The 23,221-nt window shown below is 40.2% G+C and overlaps 1 protein-coding gene across 2 annotated transcripts in view; it reads right to left on the bottom strand.

Annotated features, from left to right (window-relative positions):
• sema3b (sema domain, immunoglobulin domain (Ig), short basic domain, secreted, (semaphorin) 3B) overlaps positions 1-23,221 on the bottom strand; it is a 56,270-nt gene that overhangs the window by 14,182 nt on the left and 18,867 nt on the right. The window contains exons 1-4 of one of the 2 annotated variants that reach the window (XM_026368558.1): positions 10,661-10,751; positions 4,627-5,237; positions 2,524-2,681; positions 1,935-1,997 (exon numbers count right to left, since the gene is read on the bottom strand). In XM_026368558.1, the coding sequence (XP_026224343.1) occupies positions 1,935-1,997; positions 2,524-2,681; positions 4,627-4,795 (390 nt within the window). In that variant the 5' untranslated portion in view covers positions 4,796-5,237; positions 10,661-10,751. Of the gene's footprint in view, positions 1-1,934; positions 1,998-2,523; positions 2,682-4,626; positions 5,238-10,660; positions 10,752-23,221 lie in introns of those variants that run through there. The other variant, XM_026368557.1, reaches the window with a different exon arrangement.

The raw sequence follows: 23,221 nt of genomic DNA, 5'->3' as shown, positions 1-23,221 counted from the left end.
AATTTATTAAGGTAGGTCATGAGTTCAGTGTTCTATCACCACTACAAGCCATGAATGTTGTCCATCAGGTCCCTCCCGGCACAATTATTTACCGCGTTTACAGATGTACAGAAAACACCGTGTTGATTATAAAATATTTATGACTTTATAATTAAATGTCTTTTATGTAAAACCACATCCATTATTTTAGTCTGTTTATAGCAGCTTTCACCTTGATAATTCAGTTTTCAATTGAATTTAATTCATACATCTGTTCATATGCGATTTAGGTCAAATATTTTTGCAAATGATGTATGATATTCCTTGCAGCTTGTGGGGGCCTGCTGGCTTAGCGAACGAGCATTGGGTTGGGATGCAGAAGGCTGCGGGTTTGCATCCCACCCCATCAGCCATGGGCCCGCCCAGCCACCAAGGGCGACCTTGGTGCCGGTCATTTTATTAGTTTGGTTCGACTTTGTTCTTGAGTTTCTTTAATTGACAATGAGCAGTAATAATTAATGTTATTATCCTAACCCTAACACCCTATTCCCTGTTTCTATCCCCCTTAACTCTAACCCTTACCCCAACCCCCTGACACATAACCCTAACCCGATTCCTATTCCTAAACCTAATCTCCCAACCCTCTAACCCTAACACCTAACCCCAACCCCCCCCAATCCTAGCTCTCTAACCCCAAACCCTTACAGCTTCTGATTAACATACCTGATCTAGATAATCAAAGAGACAACCCTTTTCCTTATATGCCAATCCATTGCTGTCACCCTAATGGTTTCCATGTATCAAGACTTGCTCGATCTCTTATAAAAACATGTTCTAATACATGGTCAGGGAACCTGGTTAATGTAGCAGAAGGGAACAACATTAGTGTATTGTATAGAGTGACTGGTTGCATTAAACACACATATTTAAGTGCAGTGGAAAAACAAAAAGGTCTTTGTCTTAGCATCACAGTGAGCTTATTTCACTCAAATAGGGTTAAAACAAGCTGATTTGAGGAAATGATCTCACCACAGGGCAGGTCCAAAAGTAGGAGTGGTTCACCTATTATTACATGCTATCTGTTAAAAACGTGTCTCATGATGACTCCCATGACTCCAGTGGATTAAAAGGTAGTATTGTGTTGGGGAGGAGTGGACAGTTTACCTCCTCCCTGAGGAACTTCTCAGTTCTCCTACTTAACTCTCTATACAGTGTGTGATGTCTGTGGGCTGATGATTAAATGAAAAGATGGTTATATAATGCTTTACTGTTCATATAGTAATCACCACGTTTTACGTTACAGAATATTTTATGCACTTATCCACTGATGAGGATGAAGATGAGCATTATAATTTTCTAATGAATGATGAGGTTATTCTGTGTCCAATTTGACCCTGTTCCTTATTGTTTTTTTTAATCTTTGAAGCTGGTATAAAGTCTAGTTAGAAATTCTCACTTTACTGAGTATTGTTTATGATTTAAAGCAGTTTTTTAAAGACTTTAGAAAGGTTTCATTCATAAGATGCTTTTTGCATGGCTATTATGAAGAACCTCTCCATTCATGCGCTGAACATGAATTTAAAGTGTGGAAACAGCTGGGGCATTGTGGAACACGATGAAGGACAAGTGCTATCAGAAGAACAGCAGGAATAAACTTATAGTAAGACTTATGTCAGTAACTCTATTGCCCCACTGCAACACACAGACGTCATGCCGCAGCTAAGGCATCGTTGGCAAACTGCCATTCATATGAATGCTGATCAGCGTTTCAGCTCGTTTTGCCTTTATTTAACACATAAATCCAAGATAACTTTTTGAAGGATGAACAAAAAACAACAAAAAGCCTGTGTGTCAGTAACAGCATGGCACCCTGCCTTTTTTTTTTTACATTACATGTGAAGAACCACTGTTCTCTTTATTAAATGAAAGTACTAATGGGATGAGGTACAACTTACAGTGATATCCTTGCCAGCCCAGTTACATTCCTCCCTCCAGTCAACAGGGGCAGGCCAGTAGATCTGAAACATAGTAGGCTACAGTCAGATCCTATATGTTTCTTTAACATTACGCCAGTGAATAAAACAGCTTCAGCATGTCCTGTACCTACAACCAACAAAGCACTCACATGTAACACATCAAACCTCTCATTTACTCCAGAAATTTGACTTTCAAAGGGATACAGTATGTTAGTATGCATCCAACGTTTGGAATATTTCCCTTTCAGGGCCTGACTTTGATAACAACTGTAATAAATTATTCTTAGGAGTCAGACATCATGGTTCAGGTTGTAAATAAGGACTTTTCATCCCTTGCTGCTACCGTCTTCTTTATCTTGTTTGGAATTAGCCCAGACTGTGATAAAGTAATTTTATGGTAGAGGCACATAAGGCCACTAATTAGACTAAAGATAAATATATTTCTTGATCATGTAAAGGTTTGAAATGACGTCTTCTGTAAAAAAGTAAGAGTAGTAATGGCTGAGTCTGCATTGATTAGCAAACCATATTTTTATACTATGTTTGATTGATGTTTTTTCTCACCAACCTTGTGTTCCTGCTTGGCAATGTTGTCCAATGAGAGTGACAGCAGGAAATTCTTAGCCCCAACAAAGAGGCGGCCTCTTTCTTCATCCAACAGCAGAGCGCTGAAGCAGCAGGAGCGCTCCAGCTCAAAGCGCCGCACTCCATGGAACTGCTGCAATTCTGTAGAGATATACAGGGTTATAAAGGGTGGCCCATGGCATCTGCTTGATGGCGCCATTAATTTCACAACAACTGCTTATGTTACATATAATGCTGTTTTAATGCTATACTGCAACTTCCACAACCCAGGAAAAGTGAACACAGATTAATAGTCCAGAGTCCAGTCAGGGCTGGTTTGATTTTTGACCCATGATTAAGCTGTTATAATTACAAGTTAACAACCCAGTGTTGTTAATGCACTATGTTATGTTGTTGAGACAAATAACTATGTACTCCTCCTCTTGAATTCAAACTAAGATCACATTGTTCTATCAACATTTGTACTTTACTTATGACCATATGTGTAAAGTATAAATATTAACATAACTGGCAGTAAACAAGTGACCCTGGAAAGACACTCTAATCAAAGAATCAATGTCAAGACGGCCTCAAGTAATTATCTTTAGATCCAAATTTATGGTCTCTTTCTTCAAATTGATTAGTTACCCACTGGATGGCAACAAGTCATGTGGTTGAAGAAGAAACCTTTTAATTTTAGTATTTAAATAACATTTCTGAGCTGTGTCCTAAGTCCAGTTAATTCTCTGACAGTAATGACACTATATTGGTTTCAGTGGAAAAAGTGAGTCTTCTTGGTGTTTCCAAACGAGCAAGAACAAATTCTGGGGGAACAGTGGCCAGGAAAATTCAGCTTGTGTTTGTAAACTTAAGCTATACTACCCAATCCAAGTCATTGAAAAAATAAATCTGTGTTCTTGGCTTATGAAGCTGAAGAAATAAAGGCACTGCATCCTCCCGTGCTGGCATGAGCTAAAAAAAGACTAGGGCTCTCCTTTTTAGACATTAAAATGACTTTATTAGTCTGCTATTGTTCTAATGTCAATTTACAACTTTCATTAAGACTCTGACGCCACCCAGCAGCTGGCTGCATGACATCAGGGACTTTAGTTCTGTTCTGTGTTACTACTCAGCCGTGTATGACCTAATTTAGGCAACTGGTTCAGGACATGTTAGACCCAGACCTATATAAATGTTTCAGCATTAGTCTATCTTTAGTGATATTTAGCTTAGATACACTAGTGTGTTTTTAAATGTAACATTATCTGATTAGCATATTAACAATCATTAAAAGGTAATATACTGACTTGTTAACGTATAGAATTGTGTATGTTGGTAGATATAACATTATCAGGCTGATGTTTGGTATATAATAAGTCATATTTTACCATGATAATGCTATGTTAGTTTATACCAGTTCCCCTGAGACTTGAATTGTCACATGGAAAACTATTATAATGACCATGAATTTGCACTTGCTTATAAGCCTATTACTAAGGACATAATATAATTAGAAGTCATGTTCCTAGACCGGTTCATCACTAAGACATAACTCAATAATTTCTCTGTTTCGTTTACCTGCTGGCTACATGGAAGTGCATGTTATATCTGTTGAAAGTAAAAGCAGCATACTGTATACTGTACTGTACATCTCAGCTGGGCAGATGTCCTTCAGTAGGCCTCACGTCCTTGGTGAGTTAATTCAAACTGTAATTGCTGAATTTCAATGATGGAACACATCTCTGGTTTGTGTGGTTGTGTTGGGCTTTGAGCAGCCTTCTTATAACTTACAATAGTCATGAAACCCAAAACCGTGCCACTGTGTTTAAAGCTGTGTGTGTGTGTGTGTGTACGTGTATCTGTTTGTGTATGAATGTGGCTGTGAATCACAGCAACCACAAATTACATTTGGCCACTGTACAGGGTTGTTAACTTTGAAAAGGACGGTTGAATATCACATGAAACAGAAAGTGTGTGTGCAGATGGAGTATACATTCATAGCTATTATGGGCAGTGGATGAAGCAGAGTCCCACATGTATGCCCACAGGAACAAAACCACTTTCTCTAGAGGCTTCAGCTTTCCCCCCTCAAAGCTTTCCCTCTTACCTTTGTATGAGAGCTTCATGCGTGGTGAAGCAGATGAAGAGGATGTGGAGGAAGAGGAGGGTGCAGAGGAAGTGCGGGTCATGGAAGCATGGGTGGCGGCCAGGCCGAGCAGAAACAGAGAGCTGCAGGTGATCATCATGGCCATCATCATCATCATCATGGTCATCATCTTGGCACACTTATAACAAACTCCTTTCTGTGATGGTCGACTTTAAAACTTTGAGCCTGTGAAGTGACTTGATTGTAGTTTTCGGCTGGACTTAGGCAGATTTGTATCTAGACTCCACTTTTCTGTGAGTTCTGAGTCGGAGCAGAAAGCAAATCCTTGCTGTTCCCCTGCCCTTGAAATGGGCTCGGTCCTTTGTGGTGTGAATCCAGAATCAGCTCAACCTCACAAGCCCAAAACAGATTTTTCCCTCTTGCTTCTTTTAGCAGACCTTCAGTCTCTTCCACTCTTCCTTTTTAAATTTTAATAGTTAGGGTAGTCTTTATAATGTGCTCTTTGCTCTTCAGATTCTCTTGGCAGATCCACCGTTCCTCACTTGAAGGTTGACCAAGATCACCTCTGACATCCAAGACGGGACAAAAACGTCACACGTGGGCACAGAGTCCTAAAAAGGAACAGAAAGGAAGAGGATTGAAAAATGGGCATTATTAACATACTGTATGTGTGCAGGGATATCCTCCATGCACACATTAACACACACAATATATTTACATACAGTATATACATATATATATATGAGATCAATTTAGCAATATACCACTGCCTGTCTGTGTCGCTCTCAGCCTCCATTATGGCAACGTTACCGAAAACTTGTGGACAGTATCCAAAATACACACACCATAGTGATGAAGACTATGCGCATGTGTGTGTGTGTGAGATATAAATGCCAAGCCAGGCACAATCCCTCCATGTCTGTGGCACTGCCAACTCACGGCGACTCCCTCCCTCTGTCTCTGTGCTGCCTGCTCACACTCTTTCTCGTTCCCTGTTCACTGGAATACAGTGTCACCAGATGTGATTTCTTCATCGCTGAGGAGTAATGAGCCGACAGTGATGTGGATGGATGTATGAATGGATGAAGAGTGTATCAGTGCTTAGCAGAATGTCAGGTGTGAGTTGTCCATGTAAATATTGAATTACAGAATATCAAATAAAAAAGTTATTTAAAGCTTCACAGTGTTGTTTTCTAAAGTCTTGTTTACACAATAGCTTCTAGAATCTCTGAGTACAGAGACTTGACTTAAGGAGCAGTGAAAGAGAAGCTGTAAAGTTATTTGAGCACTGGGAATTGAATTTAAAGGGACAGATTTGTTATTGTTTCGGAAAAATCCCCAATAATGCTGTGTCTCGTTTGTGTGTTGCTGTAAACCACAATTGTGCCACAGCAGGAGCAGGAATGAGGTCACTAGTTTATAAGCCTACATGCATTTGAGTGTTACACTGTAGAAAGTGTGTATGGGACACACACCTCTCTTTCAGTACTCTGGACTTTGCAGTCAGCAGTAACAATAAAGTGTTTCATTAGAAACAGTCTCCTTTATTATATTACACCTCACAGTTGGCACTCAGTAACAAGCCGACTGTCTGCTTTTCCCACTTCACTTTGAATTAGCTTCTTCTTCCCCCTTGAACAATTACCTGCATCACTCTCTTCACTTCGTGTTTCTCTCTAAAAATACCATCTCATCACCTCTTGGAATGAATCTCTCTGCTCTGTGTTACAGACCCGTCTGCCAGTGACTGCAGTAATATGAGATATATACAATATACTGTATGTTTTTAGACCTTCCTTTGTATGGCACCTTTCCAATTAGCTGCTTTAGGAAGTTTGTATAGACAAAATTGGATCAACACCAGCTACTTTAGCATGCTGCACTGGCCTGAAGCTAGCTAAGTGGAGCTGATTCTCAAATGATCTCTTAAATCGGCCCAAGAATGCACCTCTTATCCAAAGCTTGAAGCCATATATGGGCTAGACCCAAGGTGCATTTGGGTCTTTGGACTCTGATGACAAGAGTGTGCACCCTGCTGCCAAGCCCTCAAATTCACACTTTCTCCCACCATTGGTTGTTGTATCTAGCTTTACAATAAAGTTTTACATTTTGGACTAAAGTGTTGCTGAAAACTCCATCACGTTTAAGCATTCATATGCATACCGAAATACCCAAAGATGTGAACATACACACAGACTCGCACGGACTCATGCAGGCTGTTGGCACGGAGGTTTATGAATAATAGAGCTATTGAGGCGTGGAGACAGGAGAGCTCTCATAAGCTCACGGCTCCCAGGCCACAACACAACAGGCCAGATCTGAACAGGAACATAAACTCCCACATACCCTGCAGTATGTAAAAGCAGACACACAGATACACACAATGAACAAAAGCACACAGGCGAGCCTTGGATTACAAACAACCAGCCATCCAATGCCGCAGTTCACTATTTCAGAAGGGCATAAAGTTGTGTTGTAAGAAGTGAGCTCTTGTCTGTTAAGCTCAGGTGTGAAGCAAAACACACCGGTCAGTATTTTAGAGGCTCAATATATTAATAAATTGTGTGTGTGTTTGTGTGTGAGGGAGATGACTGTTTGCTCAGGGTTCTGCATTGTGCTGTGATGCTGCAGTTTTTCAAGAAGGAGGACGTCAGTGCTCTCGTCAACTGCAGCTCATGAACACAAACAGAAGCACACAATTCACGTCACAGTTCCAGGGAGTGACCGGGGCAACAGTGAAGCCCTTACACAGCTGTTGGGAGCTCTAAAAGAAATGACCTCTTCACTTTTTTCTCAGAGTCTTCTTTGGCTCTGTGTGTGCTTATTTGTTTTGTAATTCTGCCATCATGAGCTGAAGAGGTCATTATTGTTCCTCACACATCTTCACCTGATCCCCTAACCTTAAGCAGACACACTCGCACATTTATATGTATAGTCATCTCCAAACTCCTGCGTCTCAGCACTTAGATCTGCAAACACACACACATACATACTCTCAAATACACAAACTCCTTGCATGCTCCATAATGCATCTTAATAAAAAAGCCACTGGGCCTGCTGACACTTGCATTCAGTTCAGCTTCAATAGACACAGCAGCAGCATGCCAAGAGGGACTGGATTAAAAATAAAGACAGAGAGAGAGATTCTTTGAGGTGGGGGCAAGCTGTCCTGTCAAAAAACAGCCTAAATAGAGACGGGCAGACAAAGCAACCCGCCTCCTGGGGGAGACAGGCTTTTCAGACTAAGGTTAGAGTGTAATCCTACAGTTCAGCATGCAATAATGAATGAATTAATATCAGTAGTTCAACCTGTAGCTCCACTATTACAGGTTAAAGAGGAGGAGAAGAAAAAGCGAGAGAGGGGGCTTTAATATAAAGGACATAGCAGATGGCAATACAAGAGGAGACAAGGGGATGAGGAAACTAGGAAGAATAAAGCTATTATTATTGAAATATGAAAGGAGGAATTACTGTTGAGCGAAGAGAAGGTATCAAGAGGGTGGCGATGTGAGATGGCAGATACAAAAAGGGCAAAGTACAGAAATAATGAAACATACTGTAAGAGCGGAAAGTGTGGCGAAGAAATATGAGATGTTACAGATGTACGAAAGAGAAAAGGTGAATAAACAGAATGGTTTAGGTGATAGGGAGGGAAAGTAGGAGGGAAAGCACGAGGTTACGACATAAAAAAACAGAATGGAGGAACATTACACTAACCCCTGCAGCTTGCTTGCTTTTGCATACAGTCCCACTGAAAATAGAGGGCGGTGTAGGGAGGGAGGGATGGAGAAGAAAATGAGCAGGGCGATAGGTGACCGAAAGAAAAGAGCCAATTGTTTGCCTGCAGGGAGAAAAAGAGTTTCCCTGGCCTGTGACCAACAAGTCTAAGCCTCCCTGCGACAGAAAAATGAAAGGAGGGAGGGATGGATGGATGAAGAGCAAGAATGAGGCAGGGAGGGTGAGGAGGAGGGAGGGCATCAGCGCTTTGTAGGGCAAACTGACTGAAGCAGCAGGTTACTGGTGGCTTTTGCACCATTCTGTCAGGCAGGGGGAGAAAATGGGGCAAAGGGAAGGTGAAAGGTTTAGAAAGTGCGAATGTCCAACCCTTCATACAGCTGGTCAGTGTGTAATTGTCTAATTTGTCTAATTGCTCGCATAAAAATACTTTAAATACTTAATTGAACTAAGAAAGACGAGAGAAATGGTGGGGAAGAGAGGAGGGAAGCAGTAGTATGGATGGAGAGGGTGAGCTAGCATGTACAAAACAAAGAGAGGGAGAGAATGAGAGCAGAGGCCACTGTGTCCATCTAACCTCACAATAAAGAGTTAAATCATAATATTCATATCAACCTATGTTATTTTGATACCACTAAATACATGCAATGGAACTACAGTTTTAATTCACCAACTCATTGTGCTTTCTTGGAATCGCACTGTATATAATATATAATAACAATAATGATAAGGTTTGAGGCATAGGAGCAAGTTGCTTTTGCCCTGAAGAATGGAGAGCTGAGCAGTACCCCTGAAAACTAGGGAAAATAGTCAGCATTGATAAAGACAGACCACCAATGGAGGAAGAGAATTCAGTTCAAATTAAAAGACTAGTACACGATAATAGTGTTGTGTTATATTAGGAGTTTAGTGACCCATAAATGTTATTTATTTTGAAAGACGGACAGAATAAAAGTGAAAGTTGGCTTGAAACCAACCTGAAACATGTACAGAAAAGTAAAAATCTTGGTCATATGAAGGTTTAGAAAAGAATTTACAGCAGTCTTTATCTACTATGTAATGCATCTTAGAAAAAGTCTTGAATTAAGTAGAGTGATAGTTACAAAAGTAAAATAAAAAAAGAGCACCTGTGAGCCAAAAGTGCCAAACTTTATAGGATTTAAACTAAAAAAACAAAGAGAAAAGGAGATGATCGGAGGCAGAGAGCCTGGTTGTTCTGAAAGACACTGAATGAATGAAGGAGCCAGGGAGGCTACAGCGCTCTCGCTGGTCACTGGTACAGGGCCATTTGGCTCAGAATCATGAATGGAAAGTTTCCCAGAAAGCAAACCTGTGGCTAGCAATTGTTCAGGTTTTGCTAAATTATTTAGTTTTTATTGTTATTGTCATTTATTTTGAATAATTTGAGCTTGAATGAATTTGAAGACATATTTTAAGTAGACGTTGAATCACCTACACCTGCTTGGCCATTGTCCACAATGCACAAGGTGTGCACACTGCAGACTCAAGTCTTACTCACGATGATGGATGTCTTTAAAACTTTTTTTCATCAGTTCTGCATGCAAAGCCAGGAGCGGAGAGTGACTGGACTAATATTACTGTGGGTAATGTGATATATTACATGGAAGCAATAGATCAAAATGCAGCTGGAGAACTGCCGTGCAGTGATCACAGAGCTTAATCCTCTTGTCAAATGTAGCTGGATCTGAAAATAGAGACGGTATAGGAGCCACTAAGGCGAGGGCAGCATGCTGGTAGCTGCTATTCGGCCATTTGGCCGTGTTGAACCCAGAAACAGCAGTAAGTCAGGATCTTTCAGAACTGCTTCTGACTGGAGCTACTCCAAAAAACTCAGAGGGAAGACAACTCACTCTGCTTTCTTACATGAAGCAACTTAGCAGATTTCAAAACAGATCTCTTAGGAAGAAACCCACATGTCATCAGCATGACTTGTACAAAATTATTTGGGTCTGTAATGGCTCAGAAATAGCACTGCTGCACAAGATCAGGACTCTGCGGGGTAAGTAAAACATGAGCTCTAAGCCTTAACATCACTTAATGTCTCTGTACTGTCTGTAACGGCCACTGAAGGCATTTTATGATCAAATGTTTCACATTTCCTTAGCTACACAGTAATTTAGATATATACCACAAATAATTGATGTTAGTATCATATTGTGGGAAATAATACTACCTTGCACTCAAAGTTCTTTTTCTTTACTGTGATAGGTGAAATGATAGGTGAAAACAGACATAATCAGCGAGTCCCCAAACTGGACGACAGCCTAAAACAACTCACCTGTCCATCTGTTTCCAAGGGAACCAAATTTCACAAAAATGCCAGAACATTCCTGGTCGGGATCACCATCCACCTGAGCCCAACATGCCTCTGAGGCGGGACCGTTTCCATGGTTACAATACTGCTTTTTGATGTTTAATCTCTTATAGTCTTTATAAGATAAATAAAAAAAGAAAACAAACCCGCTTATTCGAGACAAGCGCTCATGATTATGAACTCACAGTATAGAAAGTGCTGTTTACACACTTATATAGAGTCAGTGATCTCTTGCTATATACTTGCAAAACAGCTACTTTAAGGCTGGAGCATGTCTGAATAAACAGAAAAGTTAATGTGGAATCTTTTTGAAGCAGTTGAATATGAATTAAAGAATTTGTCACCCTGTAAATTGGCCGGATGAATAAATTTAAGTTAGAGTCAGGTAGAAATTCCTGTAAAAAAAATAAATAAATAAGTGTAGTAATTCCAGAAATGGGAATGATGCCTGGAGGGCAGAAGTAGAGCAGCGGCAAAGTCCAGCTTTGGTGCAAAAAGTCCCGCGAGTCTAAAAAAGAACTGGCGTGTAAGTTAAAAAGCAGTGCAGTGAGATCTGAGTATTTCCCTGTCTGCAGTCAGCTCCTCTGATGAACGGCTCCACTCCAGCTCCACTTAGAAAAACACACAACCCTACGCACACACATAAAAGTCTTCTTAACACACACACGCGAGGAGTTCACACACACACACACACACATACACATGCAGAGTTTTCACAGGAGCCGAGCAGAGCAGGAGTGCTCAGAGGGAGAGCGGGCAGGAATAATGGACTTAATTCAAGAAGGGAGAGAAAGAGAAGGAGAGGGAGGGGTTGATGATAGAAGGGAAAGGTGGGAGGTGAGGGGAGGGGAGTGGAGAGGGGCAGGGACCTGAGTCTCTATATGTGCTACTGTACATCTGTGTTGGTGCCACTGTGTTCAGTGGCTTTAATTAACCTCAGTAGAGCAGAAGAGAGTTTTGTGGCTGGTGCTCAGGTTAGTCTGTGGAGGTCTCTACATGTGTGAGTTTGCTCTAGAACATGAAACAAATAGAAACTTTCCATCGTTTTGGTTATTAGCTACTTTAGTAACATTGTCATTCTCTTTGTGTCCACTTATTCTCCATTGGTTTAACAGAAAGATGCATTCATACGAATTTCTTGGTGGAATAATGTTTAATTAATAATGTAATTAATGTCCTTTTTTAAAAAAGTTTATATCCTTGTTTTGTGACTCATTCATTCACAATGTCAATGTCACAAGTCATGCAGTGTGACATGGGATGAACCAAGATCACTGTAGCTACAGTATGTAGATGTCTCAGATCACAAAAAAACAAGATAATAGTTTTCCTCAAAAGATGTTAAATTATTTTTGGCATAGAGAATATTGATGTATTTAGATAACAGGACAGTTTGGATAATCACTACAAGCACAAACAGTTAGAACGAGAGAGAGAGATTTCCAGATAATACAGCTGGATGCCGGTGTGGACATGAGGGCTGATAAGCTACTGTACCTACAGTAAGAGCAATCAGCACACATGTATACTGTATGAGGGTTTACATCACCTACTGTGCTGCTGTATGAGTCAACTAGTCATTATGGGCAGCTTTTGAACACACAGGTGTATGAAAGACACAGAAAGGGGAGAGAAAATGTCTTTAATGTTTAAAAGTCATGTTTAATTCTGAAACACAACTTAAATCCCAGGGTAAACATCTTAACATTTAGCAAATAATTGACATCTGGTTAGACTTGGACTTTTTTGTGCACAGAACATTTGCTGTGGTTTGCTTCAGTACAGTCAGCTGTACTCCTTTGATGACAAGTTTTCACGAGGGGGGAAAATGGTATCAAAGCAACCATTCAACTTGTCAAACAACTCTTGCAGCATGATCCACCCTCTACTGTCCATTGATACAGAATGCACATGTTGAAAACACTAGTTTGACTAAAGTAAGATTAAGGAGCTTTTAGGAGTGATATGGTTTATTTACCGTGCCTTTTTCAAACTTGTTACTGCCTCTGTTTGAACTTACTCACTTGTTTTATATAAAAACTTTATTTTTGAATTTGGGCAGACAGACAAACTACATGGTCGTAGCCCTGGATTTGTTTCTGGCAAAGTTGGCAACAACCACATTGCTGTCCCACATTACAGTAATACCACATACTCATGATATATTCATACACATACTGTGTGTGTGTGTGTGTGTGTGTGTGTGTGTGTGTGTGTGTGTGTGTGTGTGTGTGTGTGTGTGTGTGTGTCCATCTTTTCCCAGTTGTTCCACTCCTTTAATCTTCATTCCAATGGCAGGTGTGGTACTGCGCTTGGCAACACTGCTTCACACACACTCACGCCTCGAAACCCACTGTCACTGGAGAGGGTCCCCATGCAGAGAGGTCATGGGTCTCACATTAGGGGGTTCAATGCATTGTGTGTGTGTGTCGTCAGGTTTGCCACCATTTTAAAAAACAATACACACAAACCCGGATGCACATTAACTAGTGGTGTTATTGTGTGTGTGTGTGTGGGTGTGTGTGGCTGTATGTTTTCAGCCCACTGACCACCCCCTACTGACCTGTCTGTCATAAACCAGTCTGACGTCTCTACAAGTTGCAGAGTGAGCGCTGTGATTGTGACAAAGGCTTTTGTCTCTGCTGGAGCCTCTGTGCTATTGAAGCAGATGAGGGCTCACTTTCCTAACAGCATCTTAGTGAATCTTTGTTTTATTACGAGTCAATGAACCGAAATGATGTGTAGATTGTGGTGGGACCTCAATCAGGCTGGTGTGTCCCACACTGGAATCTCCCCCTGTGGTCTTATGGCTTATTTACTGTATTTATTAATTCAGGAATTCCAAAAACTTGGAAAACAAGAATAGAAAACAAAAGTAATCTATTATTAATGATATAATATTTTCAATTTACCATTTCAATTTGAAAAGTAACTTTTAAGTTTGGACTCTGGTCTCTCACTTCACATTCACATAAATATGTCAGCTTTATGTTCTCTTCACTGTAACATACAGTAGATACAGTAATAATTAATAATTCCTGCACAGATGCACTAAACTTAATCTTTTAATAACTTGTTGTTGAGTGTGTGAATTGGGTTGGGTTCATTCCCATGGTCCAAGCTCACTGGTTTCTTAAAGAGATTGGAGCACTGTTGTTTTTGTCATGTGTTGTACATTGTGTAATCAGATAAGAAGGAACGCTCACATGACTGCTCCAGCTACTAAGAGTATTTAAGCAACGTTAATTATGTGACTTCCATGTGCTCTTTTTCCTGTGATTGTGTTATGTTGAGCAGATTTTCTTTTAATACCCATGCTGACTGGCATGATCATCTTAGACCTGATCAAACCTCAGGTAATTGAACACACAGTGAATCTAAAAACAAGTACATCTGCTATGTTCAGTGCATAATATATCAAACATTTCTATAAATGACTGAAATACACCAAAGATTATTGCTCTTGTAAGATGATTACAAGAACCATACTGACTCTGTCATATCATGCTTAGTAGCACCAGCCCATTTTCATTCCCAAACCGCTTTAGATGTCAGTTGACTACAGGTGTGTTAATGTTTGCATAGAGCACTGACAGGCTACTGCACATTAAGCCAAAGTCTGCACAGGGATGAGGACAGGGCGGCTGGACAGGTCAACAGCATGGAAGATGCTCTCAATTCTATCCTTTCATTGTATTTATTTTGTCTTTTTACTTAGCCTCACCCTGAATTTTTGGGGCCTAACCTCAACCAAACTGTGACATTTCCACAACTGCCACCAAGCTTTTATGACTGTCATCGTGACGACCAGTACATATCCACCATCATTCCCATAGCATCAAAACAATGCCTCTCACGGGGCCTTCAAACAGTGACACCAAAGGGTATCATTAGTTTCGGTATGAGACGCCTTTGGACTTCACAAAGCGTCATTATCTGATGCTGTGGAATAAAAACGTGTGACCATTGCTTGTGTAAGACGATTAACATAACCATACCAACTTTGTCAACACACAAAGTCACACACAAACAAACCACTCATTCTCATTCTGGAATTGAAGGAAAAAGGTGTTAACTTCATTACACAAACATGCTTCTATAGTGTTGACATATTCCAGGGGATATACAAACATTTTTCCAGGGAAACTGTTAAGCAGCTGCAGAAACAGCAGTTTGTATGTAGCTGCACGGTGGCAACTGCCAAAAGCATGGCTACCTTCTCTACTTGTGGTGCCAAATAGGAAAACACATTCAGGCCTCTTACACTTACAAGAGCCAGACCCAAGAGTTGGTCTGTCGGGTATTTAGAATTAGGTATCCAACTATGAGACCATATTATACTAATATTAATGTAGCAATTAATCACTGTTGATGTCCAAACGCTTAATAATAAAAAGGAAAAGGGGAAAGTGCCTGGGTGTTGGAAAGTCATGCCTCATTGAAATTAATTATACTATGCTGACTTTAAAAACTCCACCTATTAACACAGGTGCTACAGAAGCAGAGGGTGTTGGAAAATCCATCAGCACAAAATGTGTTTTGCTTTGTGACTGTGAAAATCACCATCATCTGCTCTCTGGTATAGGAATTTGCACTGAAGCTGTGGACCAAATCCTTCGAAGGAAATGTCCACTGAAGCTGTGGCTATCCATTGGCGTTAGACACGTTCACCCTGGGTTCTTCTCACAGCCTCAGAGAACAGGTCCAGTCTATGCTGAGCTTTGGGATAGGTTTTTGAACCTACATGGCTTCTGTCATATTTAGCTATGATTCCCTCAGTTTGACAGTATGTGATCTCCTCAGTATCTCTTCCATTTTAGCCGGGTGACTGAGATGAATCTACAAAGGCACATTACATTGTTGCTGCACCCCAATGAGGAATGATTCAAAAATCCTGCGGGACAGATGCAGAGTCAGACAGTCTTCAAGAGCCGAACAGTGGATTCACAAGGCATGTATTTACAGCAGGCCAATCATAACAGTACAGTTTGTGTGACGTTGAGGTTGTGTGACACCTGCCAGCATTTGCTCCACAGTTGCAGAAATATCCATGCCTAGATGCCATGCTTGTAAAATTAGCAGCATGAAATACCACTAACAAAACCAGGAACCTTTGTATTTGTCCCTGTGTTGTGACAACTCTCTGGGTGTGATGGACCGTGTGTGTGTGTGTGCACGGGCAGTGGAGTGGATTTTTCTTGTAATAGCAGCTCTGGATGTGCGTCAGACATTGAGGACAAAAAAAAATGACTGATCATGATGTTTTTGTTGGGTTTACGAGTGAAATAGAATTTGGGTGGCAGCTATGATGTGGTGCGGCTTCTGCACAGTTACTGTAAAGCTTGCTGAGCACGGTGCGACAACAAATGTGTCACATAAAATATTACAGATAGCTTATGATTCTTATTTACACACTGTATGCTAACATAGCTGTTTAATGACTTGGTCATTCACAGCAGATCTTCAAGGTTTGAATATGTCTGTGAAGATTCAAAGTAAAAAGACAAAACAGGAAAACATGAACCAGTTCCCGTCTTCAGACTCAGCCATCTGTATCAAATTGTATTATACATTATGTGTCCTAACACGTCATCCATGTCATGGTGTTCTGACCTCTGGACACTGGTGGGATTATAGGGGTCACAGAGGACAGCGGCAGCAACTGAAAAGAGAGCAAGTATGTTACAGTGGAGTTGTTACCGAAGGAGAGGGAGAGGTTCTTGCTTGGGAACCCTTAGGGCACAAAAAACCTGTAATCCTCACTGTTTCTCTTTGATGTGATCACACCCAGCTGAAAGGACGGAGGATGAAGTGCGGGGACAGGAGGAAGGGCGGGGGGGGGCATGCAGTCACACACCATCTGGCTCAGAGGGTCAACGGGTGGATAAGACCACCATCAAATATAAGCATGGCTTTAGTGACTTTCACACACACACACACCTCAGACCTGGTCCTGAAGGTCACTGAGTGGTCTCTTTCACACACACACACACACACAAAAAGGAGTGTTTCTCACTGGAATGCACACTGCTGCACTAGTTCCCACCACTATTAAATCTAGTTGGCTGATAGTTATTAAATTCCTGTTTCTAGTAGACTAGGTGTGCACAAAACAATGATTAGGTCTAAAAAAAAACCACAAAGACATGCATTACAGAAATGCGTAACCTACATATTCCAGCTATGCTTCATCACAGTTTTAACTTGATCAATGCTGATTCTAATGATGTTGTTGGTTTGGCTTAAGGCTCAACTTTAACATGAGTTAACATGAGCACCCCCTGCTCCGGGCTTCTCTGTAAGCCTCTGTCACAGAAGGCTTCAACAGCACCTTTCCACACTGAGCAGTAAGTACCATACTGTACTTTAAGACTTAATACAATGATCAGTACACTGAAAATAAGCCATATTTTTGTTCACTCTTTCATTATTATCAACTACAAAACAGACAAAATGTTAGATGTGTTCCATTTACAGGCACAGACTGGTTTTCGAGCCAGATGTTCTGCAGTGGCTCCTGTAATTCTGAACTTCACTTTAATCAAACCTGTGCCCTTGGTTAACACTTTCTGATAGAATTCAGCACAGATCACAGTGAGGGCAGATGAAAGACAAAAACTGGGGAAATCACCTACAAAAACACTTCAGCCCGCACACAGAGTTTATTTTGAAGGCCTGAAAGTTCTTTTGCAGAAGGTTTGACATCGTTTCCTCAATATTTTCAATGTAGAATAACCTCCTGTTAAATTTGAAACATGTTTATCAAATTCTCTAGCATATGGATTGAACAGTGAGGACTGTTCTCAGCTAGTTTATGACTTCTTGCAATAATGAGTCTGTAGTGGTTAAACATTTGCTCACTTGCTGTACTGAATAGAAAGAATGGGTGCAATAGATTAATAGATCTGAATAATTTTAAAAGACAAATTCTCAATATTCAAACTATCATTAAAATATTTGGATTTATACACGTGGATTTGGACAGACAGATAGGACACATAGGGTACGTTTGCACCCCAACACACATATTCACAAATTTTCTCTCTCTCTCTCTCTCCGTCTCATTCACACACACACACACTGCAGTGCTGCTGTGCCACCTCATTAAGGCCTGAGACATGATGGCAGTGAGCAGATCCAACGAACTGATTCCTGATCCTGATGGGCACTGATCCAAGCAGACAGGCTGCTCTCAGCACCATTGCGGATTAATAACACACACACACACACACACACACACACACACGGATAGAAGTACACTCTTCCCAAGGGGTTATTGAAACACTAGATTGTGCATTTATTAGTATGTGAGTGCACACATACCCCCAGGGGAAATCTGAGACGAGCTCAGCAATGAGAAGGTTTCACAGGATCATGAGTGGTCCTGACACAGACAGGTGACTCTACTTGTAGCGATATGTAAAATATATGTGGGTACAGTTATGAGCCACGTTATAGGAAAATCTATTATTTAACAGTCATTTAATTTTTTTATAATTTATCATTTAATTATAAATTATTAGTGCAAGTTACTTTTTTTTGGTTTTAACTGTAAAACGAAAACCTGTCATGTCTAGTGTATGACATAACACTACTAAACCATTAGATAAACACTCACAAACCATATAAACCTTATATGGTTTGTGGCAAATTAATGCATTAATGCAATGAAATCATTTCCCTCTACCAGACAAAAACAGAGCGCAGCTGCAGACACTTGTCAAACCCGCAGCCTATGATCATAACTGCTACAGCAGATTATACGAGTGGTTGAAGTACTTTCAGCCATAATTGTGATTTCACTTTTAGATTTATGCTGTCGAAACAGCTGCTCAGAAACACACTCACACACCTTTCTACATGACCAAGTAGTTTTTGTGCCTAAACTCAACCAATTAATTTTTATGAGGAATCACAAAAGATCCAGCGCATGATAACGGCTTACTGAGTCACCTAGGAGTTACAGCAGGGCCTTACTATCTATGAATTTGATAACTACTGATAATGGTCTTTGAATGGCATGATAACATCTGAACAGGTGATAAATGGATAAACAGCCACAAGAGGCGAGGGGCACGGCGGGATGGAAGTGAGATGATAATGTATGTGAGATGAAACTGTATGTAACGGTTATAACACCATTGATCTACTTGTGTACCTCTGGCTACAGACCAAGTTACAAACACTGCCAGGCCACCCATAAGGCACCTGGAAAGTTATTCTTCCTAGCCAAACATGGAGGCAAAGAACAGAGAGGATGACAGAGGAGTGGAACAGGAAATCTCATAAACACTTACAAAGATTATATGACACGAAAAGGGTAGGAGAGAACAGGATATAAGAGATATATGAGATGTGAATATAAGAAAACCACAGAGCCCACACACACTCCTATCATCTTTCTTTTGATTTACTTGGTTTCATCACAGTTTTGTTCACCCAAGCATCCACACGTGTGACCACTGACACTACAGTTATCCTGGGAAAAGGCTGCAGACAGGCATACGTTTCCAATATCACAATTTTCCGACGACCTATAGAGAAACTGACTACTTGTCACAGAAAAAATGGGATATTGAGTCCAAGTTATGATGTGAATCTGGCTCCCAGTGGGAAAAGTTCAGCATGTTTCTGATTCTGACGCGACAAAATTTAAAGAGCGTGTACAAATCCTGATTGGAGAACAAAGACTTTTTACAACAGCACTCAGCTGAATCGCAAGGCTATTGAAGAACAATAGAGTCCATATTTATTCCAGACACAAAGGAAGGCAAAAAAGGAGTCTGTCAGCCAGTCTGAGACACACACACGTACGCACACACACAGACACACACACACACACACACACACACGTACTAACAGTAAAGGACACAGGGTGTGATTTTAGGTTGCCAGGGAAACATGGGAAATCACCTCGTTATCACAGAGGCAACAGCTGTCATTAACATAGCCCCAAAATCACAGAGGACAAACACATGCACACTTACTAAAAGTGTCAAACTGTGCTAAAATAAAATCTGGAACCTATATATTTTTTCTGCAGAAATATGCAACAACTTTTGTTTTCATCTGATGCCAACTCAGCTAAAGATAGCAAAACCTGTTCTGCTTTAGAGAGGAACATCAACTCAAGACTTCAGGTCACAGCTGGCAGACAGGTGGCACTGTTAACAAAACAATCTGCAGCTTTCCCAAACTTAATAAAATATGAATTGATGTTCTTGCATTAGTGTGTAAGATTTGTCTTCCACTGATTATAGAAAGGTAAACATTTGCTCTGTCACTGGTCCTGTGGATGTGTGTATTTTAAGACTAAATTTTATGGAAATATTGCGTTGTGTCTATTTCGAGTAGAACCTTGTAGTTTATTCTATTTATGGTGTTAAATTGGGTTAAATATACAAACGTGTCCACAAATGTAATAATTTCTCCACCACAGCCTCTGTCTCCAGGCTCCCTCTATCCATCCTGTTTGAGGTTACAGGTAGTCAGCCAAGTGGAGGAAGATTAGAGTGTAAGTAATAGGCTGTCCTGAGCAAACAAACTGTCGTTTCCCTCTGTTTTGGCTTAACTCTTTTTCTCTTTCCACCCCTCTGTTCATTCCCTCCTACCATTCCTCCTCTATTTTTTGGAGCCAACGTGTCAAGAGGAAAAAACAAAGCTGTTTAAACTCTGACTTACATGAAAAACTAGAAGGAGGGAGGGAAAAAAGGTAGAGAGGGGAGGGATGAAAGAGGTCCTTAGAGACAAAGAGATGCTGAGATGTAAAAAAAACGAGCAAGGTTCAAGACCATGTTTATGTAAGATTCAAAATTACACTTAGACATGTAATTTAAATGCATCAGTGGTCAAATCGCAATATGAGTGGTGAAAAGCATCACTGCAGTCAGTCTGCACTAAACACACAAGACACTAACCAGTGAAAGTCTAATGCTTTGTTATTTTATTTTTTTACTGCTCAGGATCCCATGAAATTGATCCCCGGTGTGAAATTCACAAGTTAGCCAGCAATATGTAAATTCAATATGGTCTCCCAACCAAAGTAATCCAGTAACATAATATTCACTGACGTGAAATGAGCATTTTTACTTGTGGTACTTAAGGTATTTTATGTTTTACATTTTGAATTCAGAACAGTCTGGAGTATTTCTATACTGTAGTATAGCTATAGTACTTTTACTTCTTCCATTGCTGGTGCTCTGACGCACTAACATATCATCATATCTTCATTTATTTTGTTTAATCTTATTTTGGATATTTCACTTAGCTCTTGAGTCACTGAGCAGATCAATTACACATAGTTTACAGTGCATCCAGAAAGTTTTCAGTGCCTAACTTTTTCCACATTTTGTTATGTTACAGACTTATTCCAAAATGGATTAATTATTTTTCTCAAAATTCTGCAAAATATACCCCATAAAGTCAAAGTATGCCCTGTGTGTCACAAAGTAATGCATATTTTAAATCTTCACCTCAACAGAAATATCTAAGACAGAAAAAATGTGAATGAAAAATAATGCCATCCAGAGGGAGGTGGAGGGGGGGATCAAACAAAAACAGAAATATAATTTAAGACGCTAATCCAAAGCCACACTGACGAACAAGTACAGTACATCCACAGTGGGACAGGACGCATTCAGACAGCACACATACTCACCATCAAGGACAGCATGGATCAAGCTAATGCTCTATAAACATAATATAAATCAGCCAAGCCAGGCACACACGCACTGTCCTCTGTGCTTTTTGTTTTTACAAAAGATTAATTGCACAGTTGTTAAGACTTCAATATTGTGTGCTGGTGTGCTCTCTACAGTGTAAACATAGAACCTCTTCATTATCTGTACCATCTCTGAACTAGTACAGAAACGTTGCTTCACCCAGCTGCTGCATTGAAACCATACTCAGGAAGTACAAGATCTGTCTTTGATTTAGTAGCACGTCCTCTGAGCATAATGTGTTCAAAGACAAAAGGGAAGTTGGTGAAAGTGAAATACAAAGTTGGAGTGAAATTTTCCATTGTGTTATATTGTGTTATATGTGTTATAAGATATAAGAAAAAACGTTATAAGAAAATTGAAAATATGACATTTAAAAACATAGCAGCAGCAATTCTTTGTTAAACTGTATAATCCACAGCCTTTCAGTAGATCTTTCTCCTGCAGGAAGAATTTCCATTGAACACTTTAAATGGTTTTACCCATTAAATTTACATCCCCCCTTACTCCAGATTTGCCCTTAATTTGTGAAGTAATGCCTGTATGCATTAGCCTTCAGTCCTTCAGATGGACACCTGGTTTCAACCACAGAGCGTGATTAATCAAGAGACCTTCCAGCAGTGTTGATATGTCTCATGCCGTAGATAAATAGGCGCACAGTTCCCCTTTTCTGTGTAAATGAAACCACAAGGACATTTACGCCAAGACGCTGCAGCCAACTTGGCTGACGTGACTACTCCTGAACACACAGCCTGCAGCCTCCTTACTGCGACCACAGCACAGTCACTCCAAAAACACTATAGCTCTTCTCCTCATGTGTTATTACTTAAGTATGAATTGCAGTGTTGGCCGAATCACGTTAAATATCTTCTCCAAAAGGAGGCAAACAATTTGACTGCAATAACACGAGAGATAGGGACGATGACGTGGACACGAAGACATATTTGTGTGTGTTTCTGTGTGGGCACTTTTAGTTCTAGCTTTGTGAGGACCTGTTTTAAAATGGTCAGCACATTTTTAGAGGAGCAATTACAGAGTTAAGATAATATTAAATATAGGTTAAGGCTAACACCATGAACAGATTTAGCCACAGAGGGATCTCATAGGTATAAAAGTACATACATTATAGCGTACTGCACAGCCTGTGTGTCCTATAACATAGGAGTAAAAGGTCTCTACAGTGTTAATAATTAATGTGGGTGTGTATGCTTATATTTGTTGGCTGCACACAAATAACAGAATCATGTTGAAAATGCATTGCTAGTAATCAGAAGAGTTGCTAAAAGTTACCTATTTGCACATCTGGCAAACATGGAGCAATCTTACCATTGACCCTTTTAACTGCTAACTGCTGTGCGATGTTCACTGAGTAGTCAGTAAATGTGTTAGAAACAATGCAGCAAACACAAAATCATTAAAGCAGAGAACCCTCAATCCCTATGTAACCCTCAATCCTATGCTCTGCTGCTCAGTGTTTTATTCTCAGCTGCAGTTTTTGTCCTGTGTACATATGAACAGAATCCTGTATGCTGACAAAACTGTGAGACACACACTGTCTGGTTTATGGTTTTCAGACTGTAAAAATAAACCTCACATACCTTAAGTTAATAGTAATAATAGGTGCTCACAGCTATGTTTAGTACAGAACTTAACTGAGGCCTCTGTGACTCGTCTTATGCTTCTGTTGATCACTGATCATTAGTGGGAATCTCCCTCTGAGACTTTCTTTGTCATGTCTTTTTTATTTATTTATTTTATTTGCTCATGCATTCAATGCTAACACTTTGACAGAATAAAATAACATCCA

This window comes from Anabas testudineus, chromosome 7, assembly GCF_900324465.2.
Source record: "Anabas testudineus chromosome 7, fAnaTes1.2, whole genome shotgun sequence".
Taxonomy (NCBI): domain Eukaryota; kingdom Metazoa; phylum Chordata; class Actinopteri; order Anabantiformes; family Anabantidae; genus Anabas; species Anabas testudineus.
Note: the sequence above shows the minus strand (reverse complement) of the source record. Positions and strands in the feature narration are given on the sequence as shown.